At 42.4% G+C, this 27513-nt stretch overlaps 1 protein-coding gene across 5 annotated transcripts; it reads right to left on the bottom strand.

The window, feature by feature from the left end:
• Positions 1-1885: 1885 nt before the first annotated feature.
• rnf31 (ring finger protein 31) lies at positions 1886-24537 on the bottom strand. Of its 5 annotated transcripts, XM_028593352.1 has the most exons (27): positions 24428-24537; positions 24252-24358; positions 23950-24039; positions 23533-23552; positions 20856-21054; positions 20601-20747; positions 19495-19650; positions 19099-19155; positions 18404-18602; positions 17752-17929; positions 17096-17223; positions 15675-15847; positions 13185-13418; positions 11874-12059; positions 11583-11750; positions 11288-11473; positions 10488-10694; positions 10223-10396; positions 8563-8661; positions 8321-8410; positions 6865-6979; positions 5912-6024; positions 4971-5081; positions 4337-4385; positions 3479-3575; positions 2914-3079; positions 1886-2099 (listed from the first exon to the last, which is right to left on the bottom strand). In XM_028593352.1, exons 4-27 carry the CDS (start codon positions 23541-23543, stop codon positions 2049-2051), a joined length of 3294 nt encoding a protein of 1097 aa, XP_028449153.1. In that variant the 5' UTR covers positions 23544-23552; positions 23950-24039; positions 24252-24358; positions 24428-24537; the 3' UTR covers positions 1886-2048. The 5 variants fall into 5 exon arrangements, with proteins under 5 accessions (XP_028449153.1, XP_028449156.1, XP_028449151.1 ...); XM_028593355.1 differs by lacking the exon at positions 23533-23552 and having other exon boundaries at positions 24252-24537; XM_028593350.1 differs by lacking the exon at positions 23950-24039 and having other exon boundaries at positions 24252-24537.
• Positions 24538-27513: the final 2976 nt, after the last annotated feature.

Below are 27513 nucleotides of genomic sequence, written 5' to 3'. Positions count from 1 at the left end.
GCCGGAGCCCCACTGCTGTGTTTGGCCCCTGGGGGCCTCAAAGAGGGCTGACAAAATGTGTTCATTCAAACATTCAAAAGTACCATCTCAAACCAATCTGATATCAACAGGCAGGTCACACAGAGTACTGAATGACCCCTGCCAGACAAATTATCCGCTGCGAAGGGCCCGGCAGACACCAAAAAAGGGCCCCTCAGATATGGCCTACATCAAACGAAGGAGGTACCACCTTGAAATGAAAAAGCACATCCCACCGAACTTGAAAATCACCATGCCAGACAAATTACTTGCTGCAAAGGGCCTTCCAGAGACCCCTCAAATGCAGCCCCAATATACAATATCATACAGTTGACCTAGATTAAATGTTGAGAGTACCACTTCAAACAGTTTCTGAACCAATTGTGCACATCCACAAAGTACAGCCACCAGCATGCCAGACAAATCTTCTGCTGCTTAAGGTCCACCAGACAGCCCTGAAATACAGTCCCCACATACTAGATCGATTCACCTTCAGTACATAATCAAAGAACCACATGACACTAAAAAATTGTGAACATCCACAGAGCACAAGTGTACCATAATTTAGGTTAGTTCAAACATTAGCATTAGACTTAGAACTCATTTAGAGTAATTGATTAAAGGGCTATAGCTTATGGCCTGGGAAAGAAAGATTAACTGCAAAGGGGGGATTTACCTGTCAATGCCCACTCAGAAACTACACAAAACTTGTTTTTTTACCCGATTAATTCAGACAAAATATGAGCTGGTATTTACCTGATTAAGATTACCAGTAATCGGGATCAGTTTAGTGTATCTGGCCTCTTGACGTTATTCACATTTTCCCATTCACATGAACTGTTCTGCTTTACACTGATTTGGTTCCTCTGTGGAAGATAGTATGCTGAAGAACTGGATCAGTGTCCCTGTCATGTCTTTCTGAAGAACCTTGTGTGCCGATCATTTTACCCTTTCTAAAAAAATGCTGAGGTGAAGTCACTGCCTGTAAATGCATGAAGGCCTGGCATTGCTGCAGCTAGTCCCTTCATATGTGTTTTGTGCTTGTGCCATGTCTGCCTTCTTCAGGGCACATTCACAAAAAGACTCAGGATGAAGACTGCTCGGGTTAAACAGGCTAGGGTGCAGGTGCCTGTAATTAGTCCTAACGGAACTATAGTTGAAAGGGTCTCTATTGAAGGAATGTTCTAATTTGAAATCAGTATAATGTGGTGGAAGGCAACCCCTTATGTTTGCCAATGTTTGAACTAACCTAAATTATGGTACACTTGTGCTCTGTGGATGTTCACAATTTTTTAGTGTCATGTGGTTCTTTGATTATGTACTGAAGGTGAATCGATCTAGTATGTGGGGACTGTATTTCAGGGCTGTCTGGTGGACCTTAAGCAGCAGAAGATTTGTCTGGCATGCTGGTGGCTGTACTTTGTGGATGTGCACAATTGGTTCAGAAACTGTTTGAAGTGGTACTCTCAACATTTAATCTAGGTCAACTGTATGATATTGTATATTGGGGCTGCATTTGAGGGGTCTCTGGAAGGCCCTTTGCAGCAAGTAATTTGTCTGGCATGGTGATTTTCGGGTTCAGTGGGATGTGCTTTTTCATTTCACTTTTTTGGTGTCTGCCGGGCCCTTCGCAGCGGATAATTTGTCTGGCAGGGGTCATTCAGTACTCTGTGTGACCTGCCTGTTGATATCAGATTGGTTTGAGATGGTACTTTTGAATGTTTGATCGAACACATTTTTTCAGCCCTCTTTGAGGCCCCCAGGGGCCAAACGCAACAGTGTGTGGCTCCAGCAGACATCATATCTGCATATGAGAGGTAATTCCCTGGATGCCCCTGTGCTCAAATGTTGGTACTCTTTTCGTTTGATCAAAAAGTTCTGGGCTGCCAGACTATCCTGTGTCATTGGAACATAAGTTAACATATACAGCTCCAAAAGCCTGAAGCAAACTGTTGCCATTTTGGTCTCTTGGGGCTGAGTTTTAAGTTGAAAGGGCAACAAGATCACTGCAGGAAACAGGAAGTGATTCATTATTTCTTGCGTGGCACCTTGTCACCAAGCGGTACTTCATCCATCAGTTTCTGCAGAGAGACCACAAAGGGCTGTTAGTGTCAGTGTCTCAAAATGAAATGCAAAAGATAGAATAAAATGTATACAACATATATGTTCATACAGTGGTCTATATAGAATGTATGTAAAGTTCCTGAAATCCAGAATGAAAGTATTTTATATATATATATATATATATATATTATTTTTTTTCTCATTTGGTCAGAACAATAAATGACCATGTAGGAACACGATAGTAAGACAACAAGCTATTATCGTGATGAACTGCAGAACACGCCTGAGAACTATCATGTTTTTAAGTTTTCTTCAGTATCAAAGTAATCCAGTGATAGCTGTCTGTACATCCTTTGGTACAGTGACAAACTTTGAAAGGCGCTGCTATAAATGTCACCATATGAATATGCAGAGATAGCTTTAAAATGATCAGGGGATGCAGGGATCACTTAAGTGCTTACAATTCATCCCTTTTTACGATTCATCCTCTGGGGATCTAATTAAAATATTTACGTCTGCGTCAAAGAGGTGGATGTCACATTTATTAATCAGTACAGTAAAAATACTTTGCGCATCTATAAAGTGAGACAGGTGCATCGGAGAGGGGCAAGCAGGTCAGAAGTTGCAAAGAAAACTCCAGCACACTGTCTAACTTGAAGAAAAAAAAAACAACTATAAATATAGTATAATAATAGGCAAGGTTTCGTTTCTAGACCATCTCCAGGCATTTATTAATCACACACACATGCTCGCACACACAACACACACACACACACACACATGCTCGCACACAACACACACACACACACACACACACACACACACACATACCTGGAGCAGTCTGCTGAAGTAGGTGAAGCCGTCCTCTCCGTCCCTGCGGCTGTCGTCCACCTTGTATCTCCTGCAGGCCAGCAGCAGCTCGTTGGAGCTGTAGAGGGGGGCGGGGTCGACCGAGTGGCTGTTGATCAGGCTGACCAGGTACTCCCGGTAATGCTTCCTGGAGACGAGTACAACACTATTAGTTTGCACAATCGCACAGAAGCTCCCTGCTAGTACGCTGAACTGATGGTGTAACGGATGAAAAGTCAGTATGAGATTTTGTTGTTACCCGTTACCTGTTAGAAAGAAAGTTGTATTCTTTTTACAACCTGGGTTCTTCTTATCAGGTATGATAACATTTTACTTGCCTTCAATTCTCAAGTACGGAGCATGGCAGGTACGATACGATAGCATGTACCGCAAAGGTGGGAAATGACCTTGGGGAACCTTGGGGAGAATCTGGCCTTAAACACACACTGTAGCACAAATAACATACTGTACATAATAACATACATTTTGCCTTTGTTGGCGACCAAGGCATCAGAACAACAAATAATACTCAATGAAGCACTCATACTCGCAGAGTCCAGCATGCCCATGTTGGGTCTGAGCTCCACAAGCTGAATCTGGCTGCTGCCCTCCCTCATCCTTCTGCTCTATCACTCCACACAGACCTGACAAAAGAGAGGGACAAAGAAATATAAAGACAGAGAGACAAAGATCAGCAGGAAAGGGAATTGCAAAAATAATAAAAAAAGACTCACAAAGATCAAATGCCCTGGAAAAGACTGTCACTAATCATTTCATTACTTTTTGAAACAGTTTGTTGTATTTTTTAACCATTTGGAGGGCAGCGTCGAAAAAACGAAATAGAAGAGCTGTGAGATGAGGTGAGCTCCGTGCGCTTCACAGGAAACCCTATGAAAATTCCTGTTAATTCCCATGGAAAGTTTCCACCTTAAATATTCCTGGAATTTTGCAAACCTAGTCCCGATTTGCTGCCAAGTCCGTTTGACACTGCTGGTACAGTATTGATGGCATTTATCGCAGATAATACATTTACACAATAAGCTATTTTTTTTCTCCAGCATTCCTCGCTAGCCTCATTTGCTGCAACAGTGTTGCTTTTGCTGTAGTATTTTGTTATATTCTTCATAGCTCTCCATTATAACGACTTGTTCCTCTCCACTGAAGTGGACGACATGCCATGAGTCCATTTTCTGCAGTAGAACAGTTAAACAACACGCCAAAAAAAGCCCCTTTAATGGGAACTTGCACAGAGCCGAATGGAGAAAACCTGAGTTAACAGACAAAGATAGTCATCATCACAATACCCGTTCTCTCTGAATTGCGCTTTAGGTTTTTGTCGAGCCAGCTAACACAAAGAAAGCCGGGCTATGTGGCACTTGCTCCGCGGTACACTCCTCTGCCCTACCTGTCTGTGTTCCAGGGGGGGGTTCAGTGTTGAAGGCCACTCCATTATTCTGTGAGTCACAAAGAAAAGGAGAACCCTTGTTACTCACATCTGTTTTACACAGTTTTGTACAGTAGCCCTGAGGTGCAAATCACCACCAATAAACATAGTTTGAATTTGGTTTTGACTCAAGTTATTGTATCATAGGACAGTGTCAGAGTATAACAGTTAAATATGCTGCATCAAGGTTAAAGTTTAAGAGCTCTACAATGTGCAGTTGTCATGTAAAAAACTAATTGGCAGGCAATGACAAAGTATTGAGCGGTCAAATACATATTGTTTTCTTTCTTAAATGTTATTGTTGTTTCGTAGTTGTGTTGTGTCAAATGTTGTGATTTCAGTTTGTTTCCCAATTTGTCAATGTGTTTTCTAAAATGTTGTTTTTTTCATTAGAAGGTCAGTGAGGTCTGCAAATAATATAGACTTCAGTCCAATGCTGTGAGCACCACAAACCACATCCATTATACTCTGTTGCAGGCAGAAATCTCAAGTCATGCTGAAATGCAGAGGATATGTGTAAAGTGTGTGTGTGTGTGTGTGTGTGTGTGTGTGTGTGTGTGTGTGTGCGTGCGTGCGTGCGTGTGTGTGTGCATACCTGCAGTAAAGCCTGCAGCCTGGAAGGTTCCCAGTCTCTCAGATAGAAGAGGCAGTCTCTGGGATGGTGGGCATGTAATCCAGACACACTGCACTCGTCCACTGCACAGGTCTGTTAGACAGACAGGAGAAGAGGAGACACCGGTCACTTGTTCATGCAGAGTTTAGAACTGAGTGAGGTGCGGAATCATTTCTGTTAATGTAGCTTATTATTTACTGCATTTCTGGACTAGCCAAATCCATACCAAAATGACAATAACAAACCCAACCCAAGCTATACACTACACACAAACTCACTAACTATCTTAATAAAAAGCACACAGAGGGACCTTGGGTTGGCAAATATGATTTAATTGAAGCTGCAGTGGTGAAAAAGAACTAAGTATATTTCCTCAAGTATACTCTACTTCAAGGACAAATCCGGCCTAAAATGAACCTAGGGGTTAATAACACATGTACCGAGTCGACCGTTCTCTGGGACATGTTTTAATGCTAATCGAATGTGACCAGTTTTAGCGCCGTGCTTGAGCTATGTTACTGGTTGCACAGCGTCTGTCTGGTGCTAAGCGCCGCTCATGACGATTGTGATTGGTTTAAAGACATGCCATTAAACGGGAGCATGTTTTTCACCCACCCCGGAATGCTGTCGGGACTAGCCAGACCCTCCTATGCATCGCTGTGGAGGAAGGTCTGGCAAAGTGAGACAAGTCAAAAACAAATTGAAACAGGGATTACTGACTCTATTTGGGGTGATTTAGGCATTTGTTTATGCTAATGATTGAATCACAAAATGTAAGGGGTAATACTATTCACGGTGCAGTAATAAATGGTAAATATGTGGACCATAATTCCATCTAATAAAAATACAGTACTGTCTCCATTACTATTTTATAATTACGGCATGAAAACGTGGTACAGGACTACAGTGTGTGTCAGACTTACAGTGTGGAACGGGTTGTTGCAGCCACTGCAGAACTGGTAGCGACACTGTGAGCAGCAGAAATGCATGCAGCCTCCTTTAGACAACGCGTACTGAAAGCGACAGTTAGGACAGGCTAGAGGGAAGGAGGAGAGGAGGAGTGACAGGCAGGATGTGAATAAATGAGAGAGGATGAGGGAAAAAAGAGAGAGGAGGGAGGCAGTCAGTATATACAGGAAAATCTTTTAAATCTAGTGTACAAGTAAGCAGACTGAGCATAGATTAGTTATTCATTGAGTTAACGTGTTTCACCCATAGACTGTAAAAAATAACGGACGTAGCATCGGTGACGTCACCCACCGGTTGGTGGACTGCCGTTTTGCAGCCTCGAGTTTGCATTTTGGCCTTCGCCATCTTGTATTTGGGAGCCAGAAGTGACCATATTTGGACAAGAAGCCGGAGCGGGGGGACAATGACGTGGCTAAGCTAGTGTCGTTTCAATGGTTTCAATGGCGCTGGACTGAGCTAAATGCTAAAGAGGGAAAGTTGCTGACTTTTAACCCAGCTGACACAAATCATCCAGTGGAGATTTACCGGCGGGAAAAGCAGGGACATCCAGGTGCTGCCGCTGTTCATCTGCATGTACAGCAGTATACAGACCTGGATGAAAATCAAGACTTTCCTTTAAGTTACCAGCTAGCGGTAACCAGCGGGACATGAAGTCTCAGTGGGGAGTGAAACTGAAGCAGAGGGACAGACACAGAGCTGATTATGCTTAATTAGATGTGGGCTAGAGGAAATACTGTTGTCTACCAGCCAGCTGGTTACATGCTGTTTTGGTTTACATAAATCAAAAATCTATTATTAGTGCACCACTAGCTAAAGTAGAACAATATTATTACCTTCGACAACTGCTGCTAGAGAACCATAGTGTGTGTGTGCGCGCGCGTGTGTGTGCCTGTGCGCACGTGCTTACTGATGCCGTTGTCTCGGAGGTATCCAGCCAGGCCCTGTCTCTGATACTCTGGATCATTCTCCCTCTTCCATAACTGGTACTGTTCACAGGACAGACCTGCATGCTGAGACTCCCACTGCAGAGACAGTACAGAAACATGCATTTACGGTGTGTTCCATCGGTGCCCACCTGTCATTTTCCTGGTGAAATCAATGCTTTAGACTAAAGAAGCTAAAGAGGAACTTAATTTTAAGTTATTCTTTTTTCACTTCATTTCAGTTGGCTCACTATGTTTAACATTCTAACTATGCTATCACACTATTCAGCACTTATTCAGTTTGCTCATATTTTTATGAGGAAACATAAAGTTACAGTTTAATATACATGGCTGTCTATGAGGATAGTGGTGCTGAACGTGCACAAATGCAAATGCATGGCTTTAATTAAAAAATTCTGAAAGATAAAATGTATAGAAGTAAGGAAAGTAACATTAGTTATTAACCTTACAAAGACTAGAAGCCATCTTCTGATGGGAACGCACCTGCCGCAACGACAAATCGGGCCAGGGGCGTAAAGTGGGGTGGTCCGCGCCCTACATCCTACCCCCCGGACTTTCTGCCGCCCTAACTCGGACCACACCCATCTTTGAACTCTGCCTTCATTGTGATCTCAACTACACACACAAGTTTTGTACGGTTGTGACACTATCTTGGTGACAAAAAACAATCGACAGACAGACAGAGAACACCTAGCAAAGTATCAGACATGTTGTGGTGTATTCATCTTAACTAATCTGAGGATTATGGGAAAGTTCACCGTCCCGGCTGTGTGTTTACAAGTCAGATGCACAAACTGCTACTCATGGGTAACAGGTAGATTATTGTAAATTTTGAACTGTCTTTTGCGCAGTTAAGATCATTTCTCATTTTTACAAAAAAAGTGAATTAGACATTATTTTATCACAAAGTCCTCATGCAGTAGGCAGCTGCCTCCTTGAGCATCTTGTTCAAAACAGGCATAAAGGGTGGCATAAAAACTAGACAAATTAAAACATATTAATAACAATCCTAAATAATTAACAGAAACGAGAAGGAGCTTAAATAACTTAATGCTGAAACTAGCCCAATAATACGTTATTTGTGTGTCACAATCATTTGCATGGCTGCAGGCAGGGAAACAGGTGATATGGTGGAGAGGAGGGGAAACAATGAAGATACTCATTTATCTGTATAATGACTGCTAATGTTAATTCCTTTAATTCTGCTGCCTGCATGTTGACATGTTACACACATCCTGGTTATTTAGGAGGTCTATTAAACCCTTTAACATTGTAGGTCTTCTAGTGTGTCCCTGACATAATTCATGTAAAACATTGTTAAAGGTAGAACTTTAATGACTGGGGAGGGGGTTTATTTACATATGTTTAACAAAAACATGAAGAGAGGGGGATCAATACAACATGACACATAATACTTACAGGCTTTTTACACTGAGCACAGAAACTGTTGCGGCACTGAAAACAGGTGACTTTAAGCTGGTCTCCATCATAGATGAACCCATATGAACACTGAGGAGAGGGAACAAGAGAATGGAGTATTAATATCCCATATGTATTTATATGAGTTAATAATACGCATAGTCTTAAAACTTGTACTTTATGAAATTTGTTCACCACCATTTTTTGTTGACAAAGCCAAGAGTGACTCGTCATGTACTCACATGACAGCACCAGAGGAACTTGGGGTCCTTGATCAGAGCCTGCTCTGTCAGCTTCTTATGGAACAGCTCATAGACTTCTGGCTCCAGACACTCTCGCAGCTGAAGCACATAATACAATAATACAACCATAGAAACAATACAAGCTAGAAATCAATCCCTGAAAGGTAGCAAGAACCCAGTCAGCATAGAAACCTAAAGCGTTATTTGTAGTAGATGAGCCGAGATGTGCAAAACCACAGGTATGAGGTTTTAAAGGAACACGCCGACTTATTGGGAATTTAGCTTTTTCACCGTAACCCCCAGAGTTAGACAAGTCCATACATACCCTTCTCATCTCCGTGCGTGCTGTAATGCTGTCTGACGGCTCCAGCTGCATCAGGCCAGCACAGGAGATGCAGGTGAATGGTTCCAGCTTTCCTACTGCTCCAAATAAGTGACAAAATAACACCAACATGTTCATATTTACATGTTGTGATTTATAGAGTCACAGCGTGTACAAAAAACCAAGTAACATGAGACACAGCTGTCTTCTAACTGTAAACAAACCGGGAACTATATTCTCAAGCGGAAGAATATAGTACTTGGGCGGAGTGATATGCTCGCAGCAAGCCTGTCTGAGAATATAGTTCCCGGTTTGTTTACTGTTAGAAGATGGCTGTGTCTCATGTTACGTTGTTTTTGTACACGCTGTGACTATATAAATCACAACATGTAAATAGGAACATGTTGGCGTTATTTTGTCACTTTTGTCACAATTGGGAGCAGTAGGCTAGTTGGAACCAGTTACCTGCAGGATCTGTGCTGGGCTAAGCTAATGCTGGAGTCGTCAGACAGCGTTACAGCACGCACGGAGATGAGAAGGGTATGTATCGACTTGTCTAACTCTGGGGGTTACGGTGAATAAGATAAATTCCCAATAAGTCGGCGTGTTCCTTTAAAGGGAGAATCCACTGATTTTAAACATGAAGACGAGTTTACTCTACAAGGTTGGTACTACTCAGTCTGTGAGAACAGTTGTATACTGTCTTCTAAGTCTCTGGATCATAGACTGTATATAAAGATGGGCGACGCGTCTCCACTTTCTCCCGCTGTACAAAAGTGAAGCCAAAATATCCTGGTTATTTAAATTAGCTGGATACATGGTTAAATATAATTTGCTCCTACCAGCATATCGCCGTGTGTACTTCGTCCACAGCAAGCCCGCCAATCGGTACCAAAACGTTCCAGTTAGAGAGTCAATGCTGTAAACATGTTCTTTGTAAATATTTCCAATCATTCCCTGAAAGAACCGAGCAGGCCTGTCTTATTGCACGATCCAGATGTTTTTCAAAACTTGCCATTTTCAGCGCGTGGCTTGCTAGCTCGAAGTTTGTTGTTGTTTCCCGAAGCGAAGGGAGTTTGACAACGGCAACACGCAGAGAGAGGAAGGTAAAGGACATGCTGTGTGCGAGTCAGGCGCCGAAATGTCAAGCAATTATCCTGAAAATGTACTTTCGTAGATCCAGACTAGCGACTGAGGGTGCGAGTAGCCGTTACGCCACTAAACTTTCAGCACCGCCTATCTCACAAGAACTCTGTTACGCCACTCTCACTGTGACCGGGCACTAGTAGTATGTTATCCCCCCCCCTCATTCCTTCCTTGGTTCATCTGCTTTCCTACCTGGATGTCCAGGGTGGAGAAGTAGCTGTTGAGGTGTTCAGGGTCGTTGATGTCCGGCTCCCAGCAGACTGGACACACCATGTCTCTTATGTGTTTGTCCCTTACAGCGATGGTGAAGTGCTGCTGGAAACAACCACAACACACAGAACACTGACACGACGTCAGAGACTGCATCTGAGAGAGAAGAGAGGGCGAGAAAGTAGGAAAAGGACTTAAGATATGCTTCGACACTTGCAAAGCATAAACATTCACTGTGTCGCAGTACCTTGCTGTGCGGGAAGACAGAGAGGCAGATGGGACACTCTTTAGCCAGCACTCTCTTGATGAACTCCCTGTCGTGGGACTCTCGCACAGCCTGCACTACATCTTCCAGGGAGTAAGGTGCGCTGTGCTCCAGAAGCAGCGACAGTGCCAGCTCACAGCGACCCCAGCTGGGAAGATCGTACACTGCTAGTAACCTCCGACATATGTGCTGGTAGGGAAGAAAGAAATGATGTAGAAGAATACAACAAGGTTAGACTTCACATATCCTACCAGCTATCCCAGCCTGTTCTTATGCTATACAAGTGGACTCTTTAAAGGTGCTTTCAGTAAGGGTTAATGCCCAACAATTCCTGACAATGGACACCTCGAAGGGCATTAACCAGTTATGCGAATAACTGGGTATCATTTATTTTTTTTCGATACTGGTGCTGAAACCATGCTTTTAAAATGGTGCCAGTGCCTAAATGGTGCCTGAACTGATACTTAAAAAAAATAAATAAGGAAGAGCACAATACGACAGACGGCGACATTGAAGAACGGCTTGTTTATTGCTAAGGCCATATGGTCAAAATGAAATGATTTATTACAAATGTAATACCAATAACTTATAACAATAACTTATTTCAGCAATAAATTGCTGTTAAAACGACAATATTACCATGACATGAGTGGGAGGGATGAGCAAATGAAGAGAAGTTATGAATTTCCAAAATACCAGACTAATAACAAGAAATAAGATGGCTTGGTGAGCTGTGACTGGACCCAGGCCTGATGTACAGTACAGTATATGCCTGCTCACACCTGTTTGTCAGGGTGATGGATGTCTACAGGAGGCTCGGGCTTGTCGCTCCAAATGTGCTTGTGGAAGGGCTCCAGAAGGGGTCGCTGCAGCAGGGCCAGGGCCCCTCTCACCTCCCCGCCACTCTGCCTCAGAACCTCATGACAGCGAGCCTCGTCGCTGAAGCCCAGCGCACACAGCTCCTTTACCTGAGAGGGTAGGGTGAAAAAAAAAAAAAAAAAAAAAATAATGATGATACAATCTCTAGACAAACAATGGAGACTGATGGAATATCATTTTGCATCTCGTGTGCGTCACCTTGGTGAGTCTGTCTCTCAGAGCTTGCCTGGCAGCTCTCTCGGTTTCGCCCCCTGCTGTCAGCCACGCCTGCTTGGCCTCTACTCTGGACAACTGGACCCCACTTTCAGTTTCTGCAGGGCCCACCTCTTTCCCAGCATCCTCAGCAGGAGCTATACATGACATGCTCTGTGTAAGAGGAAAGTCAATCACTAACGGAAAAACACGACCGACAGTGACAGTCGGAGGAACATCCAGTGAGGATGTGATATGTCGGGACTTAACAGATTGTACTGAGAGAAGCATACTGACTGTGCGCTCTGTTGTAGTCTTGTCAGAAACAGACTGAAGGGAAGATGTTTCCACCAACGTCCTGATCTGGTCTAACAGCAGAGGAAGCTCCGTCTTGAGCCACTTGCACGGTAGAATGCTGCTGTCCCCTGCTACCCTCGTGCTTGTGTACACCTCCTCTGGACTCACTCCTTTCTTCTCCCCATCCTGACACAGACACAATGGAGAGACACACTAGAATACAGACACTAAAGGCTTCTTTCACACCTGAGCAGTTTGGTCCATTTTAACCGAACCCAACAGGCCGGTCTCATGGCAGTTTGTGATATGGTGACGTTATTGAATCTATTGAGTCGTGGACAGGACACGATAATATTGTTTTTTTTTTGCGTGGTGATTACGAATTTTAAAGCAACGTATTTCAATGGGAAGCATATTTTGTGATCACAGAACAACTACGGTAGCGAGTAGTACTGATAAGGCGAAAGGCCACGCAGGGAGGTTGGTCGGGGTGGTGGATGGGTCAAACAACACAGGACGTTCACCCAGGAGACCGGGGATCACGTCCCGTGTGTTGCAGTTCCTCTCCTCATTCTCTTCCTGACCACAACCGTCTCGCTGTTGTCGGCGTGTCCCGCGTGTGACGGTTCCTTTCCCTGTTCTTCTTTTCTTAACCACAACATTCCTGTTGTTGTGGCGTTTCATTTCCCCGTTGTTGAGTGCCCCTGCGCCCGGGGATCGCGTCCTGCGAGTGGCGGCCCGTCCTGTTGTTGTGGCCGGCGTGTGGCGCCTCATTTCCACATTGTTGCGTCCCCCAGAGCATGTTTGAAAATCGTGACCTGTACACATTCAAAATTTGTGACGTGTACACAAAATAAACGTCAAAATTGTGACCTGTAAACATAGGAATAAATCAAATTAACGTGACTACTTCACGACCTGCCGTGAGACCGGGTTGGGACCAAACCAAGTCCGCTTGAAAACGGGGTTGTCATTTCGCTTCCAAGTGCACTAAAGTTTAGTTCACTTTAAGTGAGAACGCAATCCGACCCAAATATAGGAAGTGAACCAAAAAACAGTGCATTTACTAGCCTGCAATTTCCACCTTGCACAATATTTACGGACTCACTCAAATATTATGTCCAATAATCAAGTGACCGTTTGACATTTGTTTACAATGTTTTGTGCGTTTGACAAAGTGCAGTCTGAACACAAACCGAACCAAATTTTAAAATGCAACTTCCCCCCTGAATTGCACCGAGTCTACCGAAACATAGGTGTGAAATTTCCCTTCACGTAGTGACACAGTGACGGGTGATGAAGGTGACTTGCTCTAATCAGCTGGATCAGCTTCAGTCCCTCTTCCTTCATGAGCCTCTGCCTCCAGGAATCCAGGTCTTCAGGAGCGGGCTCCTTGGGTTTGATTGGCAGGGCCGGGACCCGTCTGACAGGGGAGGGAGGGCGGAGCTTCGCAGGCAGGGGTGCGGGCTCTGGACGAGCCAGGTCACACATCTCACACGCTGTAGCTGGAGAGTAGTTCAGATAGGTACAGAACTGACACACCCACTGGGCAGAGAGATATAGAAGGGCAGAGAGAGAGAGAGAGAGAGAGAGAGAGAGAGAGAGAGAGAGAGAGAGAGAGAGAGAGAGAGAGAGAGAGAGTCATTAAGTATACAAAAGCCAAAACATTATCTGTGTTAAGTGAACACCCTGAGCTATAATCAATCTTAGTCACAGAAAGTCACCTAAATGATACAAAACCATGTGTGTGATTGACCGAATAATCGCAACTCACATTTCGAAGGTTTGAACTCTTCAAACTACACCTGCACAAGCCCACACACAGCGAGGCAGTATTTGCTGCTTTACCTTGTCAAAGTAAATGTAATTAGTGTGTCCGCCCCTGAATCAAATCCAATCCGAAATTGAATGAGTTCCCCCTTGGCTACAAGTTTCTTTAAAATTTGGGTTAGTAGTTTTTCCATAATCCTGCTGACGGACGAACAATCCGACAAACCAAATATGCTTGGGCAATTGCTTGTCTTTTCAAATTGTCTAATCGTGGTTACTCAAGATCGCCAATAGGCGATCTGAGCGCCAGTCCGATAGGCTGGCTTTATTGAACACGACATTGGGCACAACGTATTATGCATATGCGGAGCGGCTTCTACTTTAACCAATGAAACTGGCTACAATAGCTTGGCTGTCCTGCCTCCTGCTTGGCTGACGTGCTGCGGTAAGCGAATTGCATCATTTCCGGTTGCCGATGCTTATACAGTTATGATTAACCCTCTGAGGTCTAAGGGCATTTTCACATATCTTCTTAAAGTGCTCATATTCTGCTTTTTGGCTTTTTCCCTTTGCTTCATCCTTCCTTTATCGGGTTATATATCTGTGTTATATAAACTGCTCCAAACAGCTGTATTGTAGTCCAGCCTTTACTTCCGTGATGAACGTGCGTCACTTTGTAACACACGTTACAATGCCCGCCTAGCTGCTAGCGTAGCACGCTCTCATACTCTGCTTCTTACTGGCTAGTAGTCCTTACCTAGGTAGTGCGCATGTGCGACTCCCAACAAAGATGGAACAGAAGTGAGATGTCTCACTCTGTAGCTAAAACAGAGAGCTCAACACACAGGGGGAAAAGAGGAGCTGGAGCAATGTCTAGTAAAAAAAAAATTAAACCACATAAAGAGATACATGTGTAAAGAGATAATTTGGGGCTAAAGCTGAAACGTTGACATTGGCATTTTGAAATTCCTCAAATCTCTTTTGAAAACAAAGCTTAATTTATTATGTGTTGTACGAATTGTCAATTGCCAAAGTCTTAGGTTATATATGATTAAAATAGTAAATAAATGTCTGAAATGAAATTTTGTAATATCGCTCTTTGAGTAGGGGTTTTGTCAAACATCGTTTGGACGCACGTGCCAGTGCGTCTTTCGTTCTCAAAGGGTTAAATAGTTGTTTGCTGCTATGTTTGCTGCTATGTTCTGAATGTTGATTACAGCACCTTTACGTGATAGTTGTTCTAAAATGAGCAAAAAAAGTGGAGGTCTGGAGACCTTCGTCCTTCAAGGAACCTTTTGAAGAAGCTGGTCAGCAGAAGGCTTGAATCAGGGATCGATGTGTTTATCCTGTAGCAGCCGTGAACAGAGATCGGGTGAAGTTCATTTTCTGAGCTGTTGCTGCAGAGAACAGTATCACTCTCGCTCTAAGATTGATTTAAAAAAGAACTTGCCTTTCTGAGACATTACCATTGATACTGTGTTTCAGTTTCCTTCAAAACTAGCAGATTTTATTAGTATATTATTTCTAATATCTGTCTCACACATGGAGAAAAGCTGGTTATTCATTTAAAAATTAGAAGCTGCAGATCTATTGTGCTCCAGCCTTTGTTAACAATCTTCTGCTTTGTTTGAAAGTTGACGACTATGACCACAACTGATGTGGAAATATAAGAGTTTGATGGTGTTGGTGCCAGCGACCGACCAGCTCGCTCCTTACCTTCATACTTCACTTCATACTTCACTTATGCCGTCTGCATCAACCCCTGGTTGTGCCCTCACATTTTCTTACGCTTATGCTTGCAGTGAGTGAGAAATTCAGTATGCAGCCACCACATGTTAACAATATGGATGCCCTACTTGTCTGGGACTGGAATTCACAGAAATTAAATGATAAATACAAAACAGATGTGAGTATAATCACATTGATACACTGAATTAAAAAAAAAGAAGTCAAGTTGCACTCTTTGAGGCTATGCACCGGTGTGGCGGTATATAAACAAATTATATTAATTAATGAATAACACACACACACCTGGCTGTCAGGGTCACCGGGCATGCCCAGTACTGGTGCCGGTGGTCTGGGGGGGGTGATGGGTGGGTGTGACGGGGTCACTGGAGGTCGTGTAGCCAAACGAGGTCTTTCACACACTTCACACAGAATACTGCTGGCTGCATTCACCATGGTACAGCTCTTACACTGCCAGTCTAAGAAAACACATTAACACACACACACACACACACACACACACACACACACACACACACGTAAATAAGCTTAGGCCATTGTCAATGAAAAGGGTTAAAGAGACTAAAGATCAAAGTGTAAATTTAAAAATGAAAGCTGAAACTCAAATAATGGCCAAGTCTCAGGTGTTTCACAGTGAAAGTCTTACAGGAGAGTGAAGGGATAAAGCCTTCCAGAGCCTGAACCCAAAAGGGCTCTGAAACCCTATTCGCACAGGACTATACTAACCGGGGACTTCTAGTAATTTGTAATATTTGTGAAGGTCGTCTGTGATCAAAATCCCGTGTGAATCTGCCGTGTCTGTACTTTGTCAAAAAATTCCATTGCAAATAACCATATACACAGAGGTTGTGTGATAATATAAGTAACGTGCAAATCGGCAACTCAGTGATTCAGGGTTGTATTGGCTGCGTTGGCAATTATAAAATAAATGTTTTGACATCATATCTGGGGATAATGTCAGTAAATTTGATATAGACTGTATAGATACAGACAGAAATACAGACTTTGCTTATCACGTGCGAATGTGCAGACTGAAACACAGACGTGTGTGTGTGATTTCTAAATCCCATGAGGTTAGTCCCGTCGAAGTTTCACATACATACTGATGGTTGAGGCTGTACTTGGGCCTAAAATAAAAAAGGTACAGTAACACTTTACTTTGAAGGGATCTACATAAGAGTGACATGACACTGTCATGAACACATGACACTGTCATGACACATTAACCCTAACCATATTTTGTCATGACAAAAACCGAATGACGCTTACTAAAAGAAGTGTTATGTCATAAACGTTTATGACTTGTTTATAATGTTTATGGCACATTCATGACAGTGTGATGTCACTCTTATGTAGATACCTTTAAGTAAAGTGTAACCAAAGGTACCAATAGACATTAAATATTATAATCAAGTATTACTTTTACAATTTAAATTACAAACATTGAAATCCTCATGATATACGGACTACAATGCATACTTCAATTAATACATAATGAATTATTTCAAGTCCACAAGCCTAACAACTTTCTCCAAAGGGACAGCAGGAGTAATAATTGAAGGGTAGCTGCCGCAGACTTATTTGCTTTTATCTCAGTTTTTATGTCACAGAGGAAACTAGAAAGTAGTAGAATGAAGGAGGTGTGATTGGATACTGGACTGATTGGGATACTGGGGCTGAGGGATGCACCAAGAGACAACACGGACCGGTAACGGTGGCAGGCTGAGATTCGTCTACTTTAGAGCTGATCAATTCCAGGCGAGGGCGCTCACACTCCTCACACAGCACTTCCTGGACGGAGTTGACTTTAGAGCAGTGGAGGCAACACCAAGACCTGAAACACAGGAAGAGGGACTGTTACACTGCTGCTGTATCAATTTGTAACGACTGAATATACTGTACATCCATACACATTGATTTTTTTCACACACTTAGCATAGTCATACTAGCACTTGTTTCTAACACTTTGACTTCTACTATGTCTAAACTGTCACTACAGTTTGCTGTAATCAGCTTTAACTTTGACCATAGCCCGGACTGTTTGTCAACTACAGAAGTTGATTGGTTGAACTTATTTAAGGCAAAACAAAAACACTAAAAAGGAAGGACAATGATATAACATATTGATACATCTATACATCTATTTAACAGACAGGGAAACAACAACAACAACAACAGATCTGCACCTAACCACAAATGGAGGAAGAGGGCAGCTGAGCAGCAAAGAAAGTGACTCCTCAAGTCAGCGATGCTGACATTAAATTTCGGGAGTGAACTGTTATTTGATATTGACTGAGTAGTCAGAACCAGCACTGGCTATGGGCCAGTGGGACCAGAGTATTGCCATTTTATACTGCCTGACCCCTGACTATTCCTGTTTTTGGAGGATGATGATGATGAGGATGATGAGACAGCTGTGCGACGGTGGTTGGCCCTTTCAGGGTAGGAGTGGTACAGTCTGTCACATTCGGAGCAGAGCCCCAGGAGGCAGGTGAGGCAGTGGGCAGAGATACGGAATATTCCACAGATGGTGCAGTTTTCTGGAACAGAGATAACAAGTTACTGTACCAACTACGGTCACATTATTTTCTGCTATAATCTGTGCCAATTCACACTTATATTATCACAACATCAACGACCCACTCTCTTGCTGTGAGGCTACAGTGCTAACCACTGCAGCACCGTGACATGAAGTTAAATTTCTGTGGAGGTGCACGTCAGGCTATGGCGTAGGGTCCGTATCTAGTCGAACCATGAATCAAGCTTAAGTAGGGAGTTGCTATTAACACTGGGGAGGTGATACACCATCAATCAATCAATCAATCAATCAATCAATGTTTATAAAAAATAACTAATAATAAGCAAAAATCACTTTACTTGATTTGAAAGGGGGAAGTGTGTGTGTGTACTTGCATGCGGTCTGTCGATAAATGGACACACACTGTAAACACGCACAGATAAACGCATAGCTAACCAAGTGGTCAAAGCCTTAAAATGGTGCTTTCTCTCCTCACCTGGGTGTTTTTTTGAAGAAGTGGGAAAGACCTGAATGGACCTGAGACTTTGGTGGTTTGGGGACAGGGACTGGCCATGACTGTTCGCCCTGGAGGAGTGATGGTGGAGGGGGAAGGCTAGAGACTTGGTCTGACCGTCTGAACGGCATGAAGTGGAGGAGAAGTGGCAGACCACAGTGTCAGTGTTGAGACCCACATCCTGAGAGGAGGCAAGAGTGGGGAAAAGCGGACGTGACGAATTGGCACTACATCACCACGTCATCATTAACTTCAAAATAAGACGTGGTTCTATTCGGTGTAATGCAATACTAATACCAGAAACACTGGCTGTTATCAGACAAAGCTCTCCTCGCCAGCCCACTGTGTAAGTATTTTACGAAGTTATAACCTTTTTAGTATAGAATTCCCTTTCTCCCTTCACTGCAGGTCAACAGGAAACACTGTCCAGGAAAACATTATTTATTCAATTTTATACTAAGAAGACTACTTACTTTCGAACTTTTCCAACACATTTTTGCACAAAACGAGGACTAACATTGGAATCACATTATGAAGGGATATTTTAATGGCCAGTATGAACAGGATAAAAGCTTACAATGCTCATATAGACACCTGACAATTATTTTAAGACGGACAGTTAAATTGTGAACCTATCCTTTAAACGACAGATACGATGGTAGTATGATGGACTCTACCTTGTGTCTCAGCGTAGGAAGGATTCTCTCATAGAACTCAGGGTGGGGATGAGCATCCTGCGATCAAATTAAATAAGTTGTTATGAAAGCTTTTTATTTCAAGGCAAGCAAAAGGTTCAATGCACTACGCATACACGTGTAAGGATACCAGACCAGTGCCTCGGAATAAAGCAGTTTAGGATTATACAATCACAACATTAAAGCTTCAACAACTTTCTTCAACAATAATCACACACACACACACACACACACACACACACACACACACACACACACACACACACACACACACACACACACACACACACACACACACACACACACACACACACACACACACACACACACACACACACACACACACACACACACACACACACACACACACACACACACCTTAATGAGCATTTCTAGTTCCATCCTCAGACTCATCACTTCGAGTGTTACTGCAGCAACTCGGCCCACATCAGGATCTGTGACATCATCGGGGAAGCTGAGCCCATCTGGCTGCTGATTGGAGTAACCATAGAGACAGAGCACTGCTCGTCCTCCCTGGGAGCGAAAAGAACAAACGGGATGTGATGTGACCACACCTTGGGAAATCATTCCTTGGGATCGAGAGTAAAAAGGACTGAGAATTGTGAGAAAATTGTAGCAGTTTGGACCAGAATAAAGACAAATTTGGGACAAGCTCAGGACAGGGTCAGGATAAGAATGGGACAGGTTAAGGACAGGATTGGAACAAGTTTCTGAGCAGTTTCGGGAAAGGTTTGGGACAGGATTAGGACAAGTTCAGGGCCTGTTCAGGCTGTTCACCATCTGAACAATGACTACTCTGTGCCAAATGGAGGAGTGAGTGAGAACAATGAATATGCTCATATCTCTACTAACTACTTTCTATTTCATATTTGTAATACCGTCTGTCAGACAATATTGAAGAAAATTAGTAGACTGACTGACAATACATGGCATCAGATATGTCATGAAGGCTTGCACGTAAACATTTACTCAGTTGTCGGTTCTTTGTATTTACTTTATTTTGTTGTAAGTAGGGCTGGTCAATATATCGATATTATATCGATATCGTGATATGAGACTAGATATCGTCTTAGATTTTGGATATGGTAATATCGTGATATGACATAAGTGTTGTCTTCTACTGGTTTTAAAGGCTGCATAACAGTAAAGTGATATTATTAGTTCATTATCTGAACTTACCAAACTTACTAGCTGTTCTATTATTTGCCTTTTCCCCACTGAGACATTATGTCTACATTACAGATGATTATTTATCTAAAATCTATGTGTGAAGATATTTTGTTAAAGCACCAATTGTCAACCCTAGAATATTGCCGCAATATCAATATGGAGGTATTTGGACAAGGATATTGGGATATCTGATTTTCTCCCTATCGCCCAGCCCTAGCTGTATGTTCTTTTGATCCCTAGTACACTTTTATAGAGCATGTGTAATAATCTACTATAATGTGTTTTTTTCTTACCTGAATAGCATCAACGGTGGCCCTGAACACTGGGTTGTTGTGTTTCACAGTTCTCCAGTACTTTGGCCTGTTGGGGTTTGTCAAATTACAGCCATACTTTTCTAGGATGTTCAATGCTGTAGACAAGCGCTGGAGAGATGCAAGGGTCTGAAGAAGAAACGCAGAGAACAGAACATTTGGCCCTCAAGCCACTGGATGGATGTCATATAGGTATTTCCAGGTGGAGATATTGTATGTGCACTTGTTCTCTCTCACCTCCTTCCTGTTGCTGCCAAAGCTGTTTTCTATGACCATGGTCTCGGCGGCGATGTGGCAGTATTTGGAGCAGGGCGGTAAGGGCAGATTTGCCATAGCCATCACCCCAACCCGCACCTCCACCACCTTGCCACCAGAGTACAGACACACTTCAGCCAGACTCCGCACCTCCTGCAGCTGCTCCGACAGAGATGGCATTCTACACACACACACAAGTAAACTAGTAAACTAGCATGTAATTACTTGCGATATAAATAGGGCTGCACAATTAATTGCAATTTTATCGAAATCACAATATGGACTAGAGCAATATCCAAATCCCAGGGGGAACCGCAATAATTTGTTAAACAGGTAAAATATGTGTCTAACCATTCTGAATGAAGTATTGTGGTACTGCAGAGATGTCCCAGCCTACAAATCCTATTTTACAGCCTAAATCACACTATAATCGTTTCATTTTTTTTTATTTTAAGAATATTGATATAAAAATAATGATTCCCTCCAATATCGTGAATCATATCGCAATTGCAATATCAGTCAAAAATAATCTCAATTAGAGAGATTCCTCATATGGTGCAGCCCTAGATAAAAACCATACGGATGCATCTACAGTAAGTCACATTCATTTATAAAATATTCTGTTATCTAGATACCAGAGTGATGAGAATGCCCCAGAGTTTGGTCTTCCTCTCTCTAACTTCCGTTTCTGGACAGAGATAGAGAGCGACCTACATCTTATTTCCAGCATTGAAGCATTCACTAAGTTTGCTTTATCCTTCCTAAATAAATCAGTTCCACAGACCTTTTTAATGGCAGACATTTTCACTCGTCATAGCAGGAAAGGCACAGGTTTAAAACTAAAACAAATGCTGACTCAATTCCTGCAGTTATAGCGATACAGCAATTTGAAATGTTATTACTTACACCTCATTTTGACAAGTTAAAAATGCCTTCTGTGAAAAGCTCATTCAAAGGTTTAACTCCACATTTCCCCCCCCCTGGTTGTGGCTGCTGGGCCAGTCATGGCTGAGTAAGATCCAGTCAGCAGTGCCGGGGGTAGGAAAGTAACACTCAAGCACTGTACAATTTTTAGATAATTATACTTTGCTTCATGACAGAAGGAAATAATGTTGCTCCTTACATTTATCAGATGGCTGCAGATATACACCTTTCATTGCAGATAAATATTGTAGAAGAGGGACCAAGTGACTGTAAGGTTTTCCCTGCCACTGTAAGGTTTAGGTGCAGCACCCGTGCCGTTTTGTACCTAAGCCGAATGAATGTAACTAAAACCCTTTCTCAAATCTAATGATTGTAGTTGGACTTCTTTAGCTTTTGCCTTTAAGCTTTGAGTGTTATTTAATTGTTATCTGCTCTAGCTTTTCCAATAATGTTTAATAATAATGGTCCAAAAGGGACACAAACAGGGACTACAAAGAGACGGGTAATGACCACAGAGACCCAAAACAACCCCAAAGGAAACAAAAAATGACCAAAAAGTGACACAATACGCAGTGTTTCCTCTATGTTGATTTTGTAGTGGCGGCCCACCATGGCAAAATTTCTGCCGCCACGGTATCAGAAATAGGGCTGTACAAAAAAATGCAGTTGCGGTTGCCTTTTAAATGATCCTGCCGACATAATGCACATAAGGCTGCCGCTCACATTGCAATTTAGTACAACTACTCAGATGTTATTGGGCCCGTCCAGTTAAACTCCACATACTGTTGTGTTGATGTAGTTTATTGTCAAAATGTTCGCTTTCTTCCGAGTCGACTATTAAATGAACAGCTCCACCAAAAAGTCACGGTTGTTGTTCGGACAGACTTGCCCCCCACTGCTAAAAGAAATCCTAAAGGAAACACTGCGACACGACTACAAAGAAACACAAAAACACCACAGAGAGAAAATTCCACAAAGAGACACATAATGTATGGAGAAATTGCATTTACTTAAAGGTCCCATGACATGGTGCTCTTTGGATGCTTTTATATAGGCCTTAGTGGTCCCCTAATACTGTATCTGAAGTCTCTTTTATATAGACCTTAGTGGTCCCCTAATACTGTATCTGAAGTCTCTTTCCCGAAATTCAGCTTTGGTGCAGAATTACAGCCACTAGAGCCAGTCCCACAATGAGCTTTCCTTAGGATGTGCCATTTCTGCGTCTGAAGCTATTGAGGAAGAGAGTGGCAAGGGCAAGGTGGAGGGTGGGGGTGTGGCCTTGACCAACTGCCACTTTTCTCGTTTGAAAGCCATGATGTCTCTCTCTCTCTCTCTCATGGGTGGGCCAAATTCTCTGGGCGGGCAAAGCAGAGAAAGGGGAGGTAACCTTGCTCCTTATGACCTCATAACAAGCAGATTCTAAAACGGCTCATCTGAGCTTTCATTTTCTCAAAGGCAGAGCAGGATACCCAGGGATCAGTTTACACCTATCGCCATTTCAAGCCAATGGGGGACCATAGGCAGGCTGGGGGAACTCATATTAATGTTAAAAAACAATTTCATAAAGTGAAATTTTCATGCCATGGGACCTTTAATTGAAAAACCGTAACATTTTCTTGAGGAAGGACGCCTAAACCCCCCGCCAAATATGTGCATCTAAGTCTTCCACAAAGCTAGGGAAAACATGGCAAGTGTGCGCACATCCAGACAAAAAATGCAAGAAAAAAATACTTACCTGCAAGGCATAAAGGAGGTCTGCACAATTAAAAGAGAGATGCACTATTTAATTGGAGCAGTGTGCAGATAAAGATTTTAAAATATAAAAAAAGGAAGAGCAGAGCTTAAAAAAAACATGTTGCTTTGTAATGAAGTGTTTATAATAGATGCGGGTACCACCTGGACCATGTGCATGAATGATTTAAGCAATCTTTTCATTTTGGCATACGTGCAGTTTAGTGTCCCAAATTCCCCATACAATGTCCTTGATTATGAACCTGCTAAACCACCTGTTTAACAGGTGTTTGGGTTAGGGCAACCTGTCTCAAATAAGACCCCCATCATTTGGGACACTCAGTTTTTGGAAAATTATTTGGGACACTAAACTGCACGTAGCCTATACCTTTTTAATTTAGATATTTAAAATGAATTTTACCTCAGTCAAACCACTGCAATGCTGGACTTGTTGCAGAAGTCCCTGCTTAAATGACCAGTGACGCGTCGAAAAACTACCATTAACGTGCTTCTGTAACGGTAAACATGCTAACGTTAACTTGGACCTCTAATCATGTAACGTTCGCTACCAAATGCAAGGTTTAACGTTAGTTTAACGCCTAATTTAACACGACACGTTGTTCCACCGGAGACTCACGCGCCGCTATGCTGACAGGATATCCGGGCTGTCTGTCTGCGGTGTGCCCCGGTGTGACAGTGGTCGGTAATAAAGGCTGGTCTCACCTCTGGTCTGCGGGAGTACAACGGTGAAATCCCGGAGATGCTCTTCACGGTCCCCTCCTTCAGCACGCTGATTTCATTCACACCCAACTACGGCGAGCTACGGTCTCCTAGACAACGCAATGTAATGTGGTCAGTGTTACCGTAACACATTTGTCTACCGGGGACGTAAAACTTACTTTGACTACAAAACCGGTAGTGAATAATGATGACCAGTGTAGAATCCATGGATAGATAATCCCGATGATAACACAACGGGCTCTCCCCTCGAGCTGGAGCAAAACATGTGTCGCAGTGTAGGTGACGTCACCCATTTCTTTCTGAACGGATCGTTACATATTTATAATAAGCTATAGATCCATTTTAGCTGTAAAATAGCTACATTTTCTGTTATTCATGTATTAAGCTAAACTGTCACTGGTTGAAACGCAAATGTATGATACGTAGTGATTTTACAGTTGCCCATTAAAGGCTAAATCTATAGTATTATATACATACAGTCATGTGTAAAAATTAGGATGGTTTTTATTTCAGTTAGCCTAATAGCTGGTTTGATTTGCATTGAAAGATGATTTTATGGAAAGTACCCCATGCCAATCTCTAGGTATGGTGAAGGGTATGTGATGATGTGGGGCTATTTTAATTCCAAAGGCCAAGGGAACCTTATCAGTATGCATAGTATCCTGGATCCATGAAATAACTGGCCTTTAAAAATAAACATCTGCCTGCCTCTATTGGAATTTAACATAGGGGTGTACATACTTATGCCCCTGTATTTTAACATTTATTGATTTACGATACATTATTCATTCACAAAGAAAATTGGTGTCCTTAAAGATTGGATTTTTCCTCATTTTTTTAATTAAGGCATTAAGATCAATTTGCAAAAGATGATTTTTTTATTGCTCTTTTTAGTCAACTTTAGCATGGGTGTCCTAATTTTTTCACATGACTGTATTTCACATATCTGTTTAGAATATTCTTTCCTGATATCAGATTATGACTATATTTTAAATTAAAGACTAGTCATTTGTATTGTCTTTTTTTAGTTCCATTAGAAATAGGCCTATGTTATCCCTTCTAATCTAAGTTATAAATAAGATTATAAGATGTTTTCAACTCAATCAAAATGACCTTTTTATTCGTTAAGTGTCCATGTCTTTAGTTACACCATCTTCCTTTGAGTTTATTGGACACTACAGTACAAATTACCATGCAGAGCTGTAACCTGTGAGTCAGGAGTATCCTTTATTATTAGATTAGTAGTAAGTAGCATTGTAATGATGCAGCAGCAGGTCATGGAGGCCCTATACTCTCGCATTGCCAGACCCCTCTCCCCTGCGCCGCGAAGGAGGGTCTGGCTAGTCCACACAGCATTCCTGGACGCAAAATTACGAATCCCACTATGGCCACGCCAAGACCCACCCTACGAAGCAGCTCGATTGGTGGGGGTTAGGCATTTCACCTCGAGTGGTTAAGGTTAGGGTTAGGGGATTGGTCAGAGGATATGACCTGTACATGTAAGCATGGACGCCCGGCCAATAGTAGTGTGTGAACGCCATTGAAGGGGGGGGTCTTGGCGTGGCCATAGTGGGATTCGTAATATCGCTTCCAGGATGGGAGAAAAACGTGCTCTGGTTTATTGGCATTTCTTTAAACCAATCACATCGTCTTGGGCGGCGCTAAGCGCCTGACAGTCACGGTGCTGCTGCAAAATAGCCTCGGGAAGGAACTTGTTTTGGTGGAACGTGTGTACGTTCAAAAGTTGCTTCAGAAACAACAGAAAACTCAGATTGGACAGATAGTCTAGCTAGCTGTCTGGATTTACCCTGCAGAGATCTGAGGAGCAGTTAACCATAGTCCTCACAAATCCACCGGAGTTTAAAATTCTAACTCAAAGAAAGCGGAAGGCAGCAGACATCCGGGCGGAATTACCGGCAGCACTTGAGCAATCCCGGAAGTGGAACGTCATGGATATAGACTATGGAGACACCCCCCCCCCTTCCCACTCCCCCCCCAACATTAACTCTTTTATATACTGTTGTAGTAGTAGTTAATCTTTAACAATGTATCAACTTATTAACTCATCATAAGTTGTCTTTGTAAAATAAAAGTAACTGGCAACTATAGCTGTCAGATAAATGTAATGCACAAGGGTGAAGCGGATACGAGGTACGTGGGGGGGACATGTCCCGCACACTTTCCATGTCGGTGCCCTCTGTCCCCCACACTTACAACAACTCTGAGTTGATTTGAACGCATCATAAGTTGGCGAGTGTGCACGTTACTCAGGTTGTGTCAGTTGATTGATAGACTCATAGATATAGGAAATAATAAAACAATATATATATATAAAAAAATAAATAAATATAAATATATATATATATATATATATATATATATATATATATATATATATATATATATATATATACAAGGAGAAAAGCTCATTAAATGAAATCATTTAGATCAGTGTATATGATGGAATAGTGGCATTAGAATTTACCAGAGGCCACCAAATTTGGGTTATTACAGGCAAAAATAAATTTGGGCTATTACAGGCAAAAAAAATCTCAGGGGGTCATGCCCCCAGACCCCCCCTACACTACTCCCAAATGTTGGCTTTTCCATCAATCATAAGTGAAATACTTGGAATCCACAATTTGGCCAGACAAATGGTAGTTGATCTTTTCAATAAAAATCCTCCTGAACAATATGTCCCCCTCACTTCGGAATTTACTGCTACGCCCCTGGTTATGAAGTATAAAGTATGAAGAATAAAGTGGCATACTTTACTCATGTCTGTGCATACACATAACACAAAACACCAAAACGTAGGTCTCATGAACACATTTATTTGTCTTGCATATTGGTAACTGAATCAAAAGTCCCTATTGTTTCACTATCATTATGTTGACTTACAAATAATAAAACTGAGTAATCATCAAAAGAGGCTACTGTTAAACAAACAAAGTAGATGAGGATGGAAGAGTGGAACATTAAAGAAACCACAAAAGAAGGTTGAGCAGGCAGGAGAGATGAAGAAGCAGGTCATTTGGAGTCTCTTCTGTGTATCTAACTGTACAAAACCCCAAATGATTACAACAACAAATACAAATGGAGATTTGTGAACATTTTCAGATGAGTGTGATGAGATGAGGTTGTCCATAGGCGAGCCAAAGCAGTGTTCACATGGTCCCTGGTCTGCAGCAGTGACAAACCAACACTATCTGTACCACAGAGCCACATCTGTTCATGTTGTGCT

Source organism: Perca flavescens, chromosome 12, assembly GCF_004354835.1.
Source record: "Perca flavescens isolate YP-PL-M2 chromosome 12, PFLA_1.0, whole genome shotgun sequence".
Taxonomy (NCBI): domain Eukaryota; kingdom Metazoa; phylum Chordata; class Actinopteri; order Perciformes; family Percidae; genus Perca; species Perca flavescens.
This window is presented reverse-complemented; position numbering and strand designations above follow the sequence as displayed.

Coding starts and splice junctions, on each gene's coding strand:
- rnf31 (XM_028593350.1), bottom strand. Junction 19,156..19,494: donor AACTAGAAATGCTCATTAAG/GTGTGTGTGTGT, acceptor ATTTGATCGCAG/GATGCTCATCCCCACCCTGA. Junction 2,100..2,913: donor ACTTCAGCAGACTGCTCCAG/GTATGTGTGTGT, acceptor GTCTCTCTGCAG/AAACTGATGGATGAAGTACC.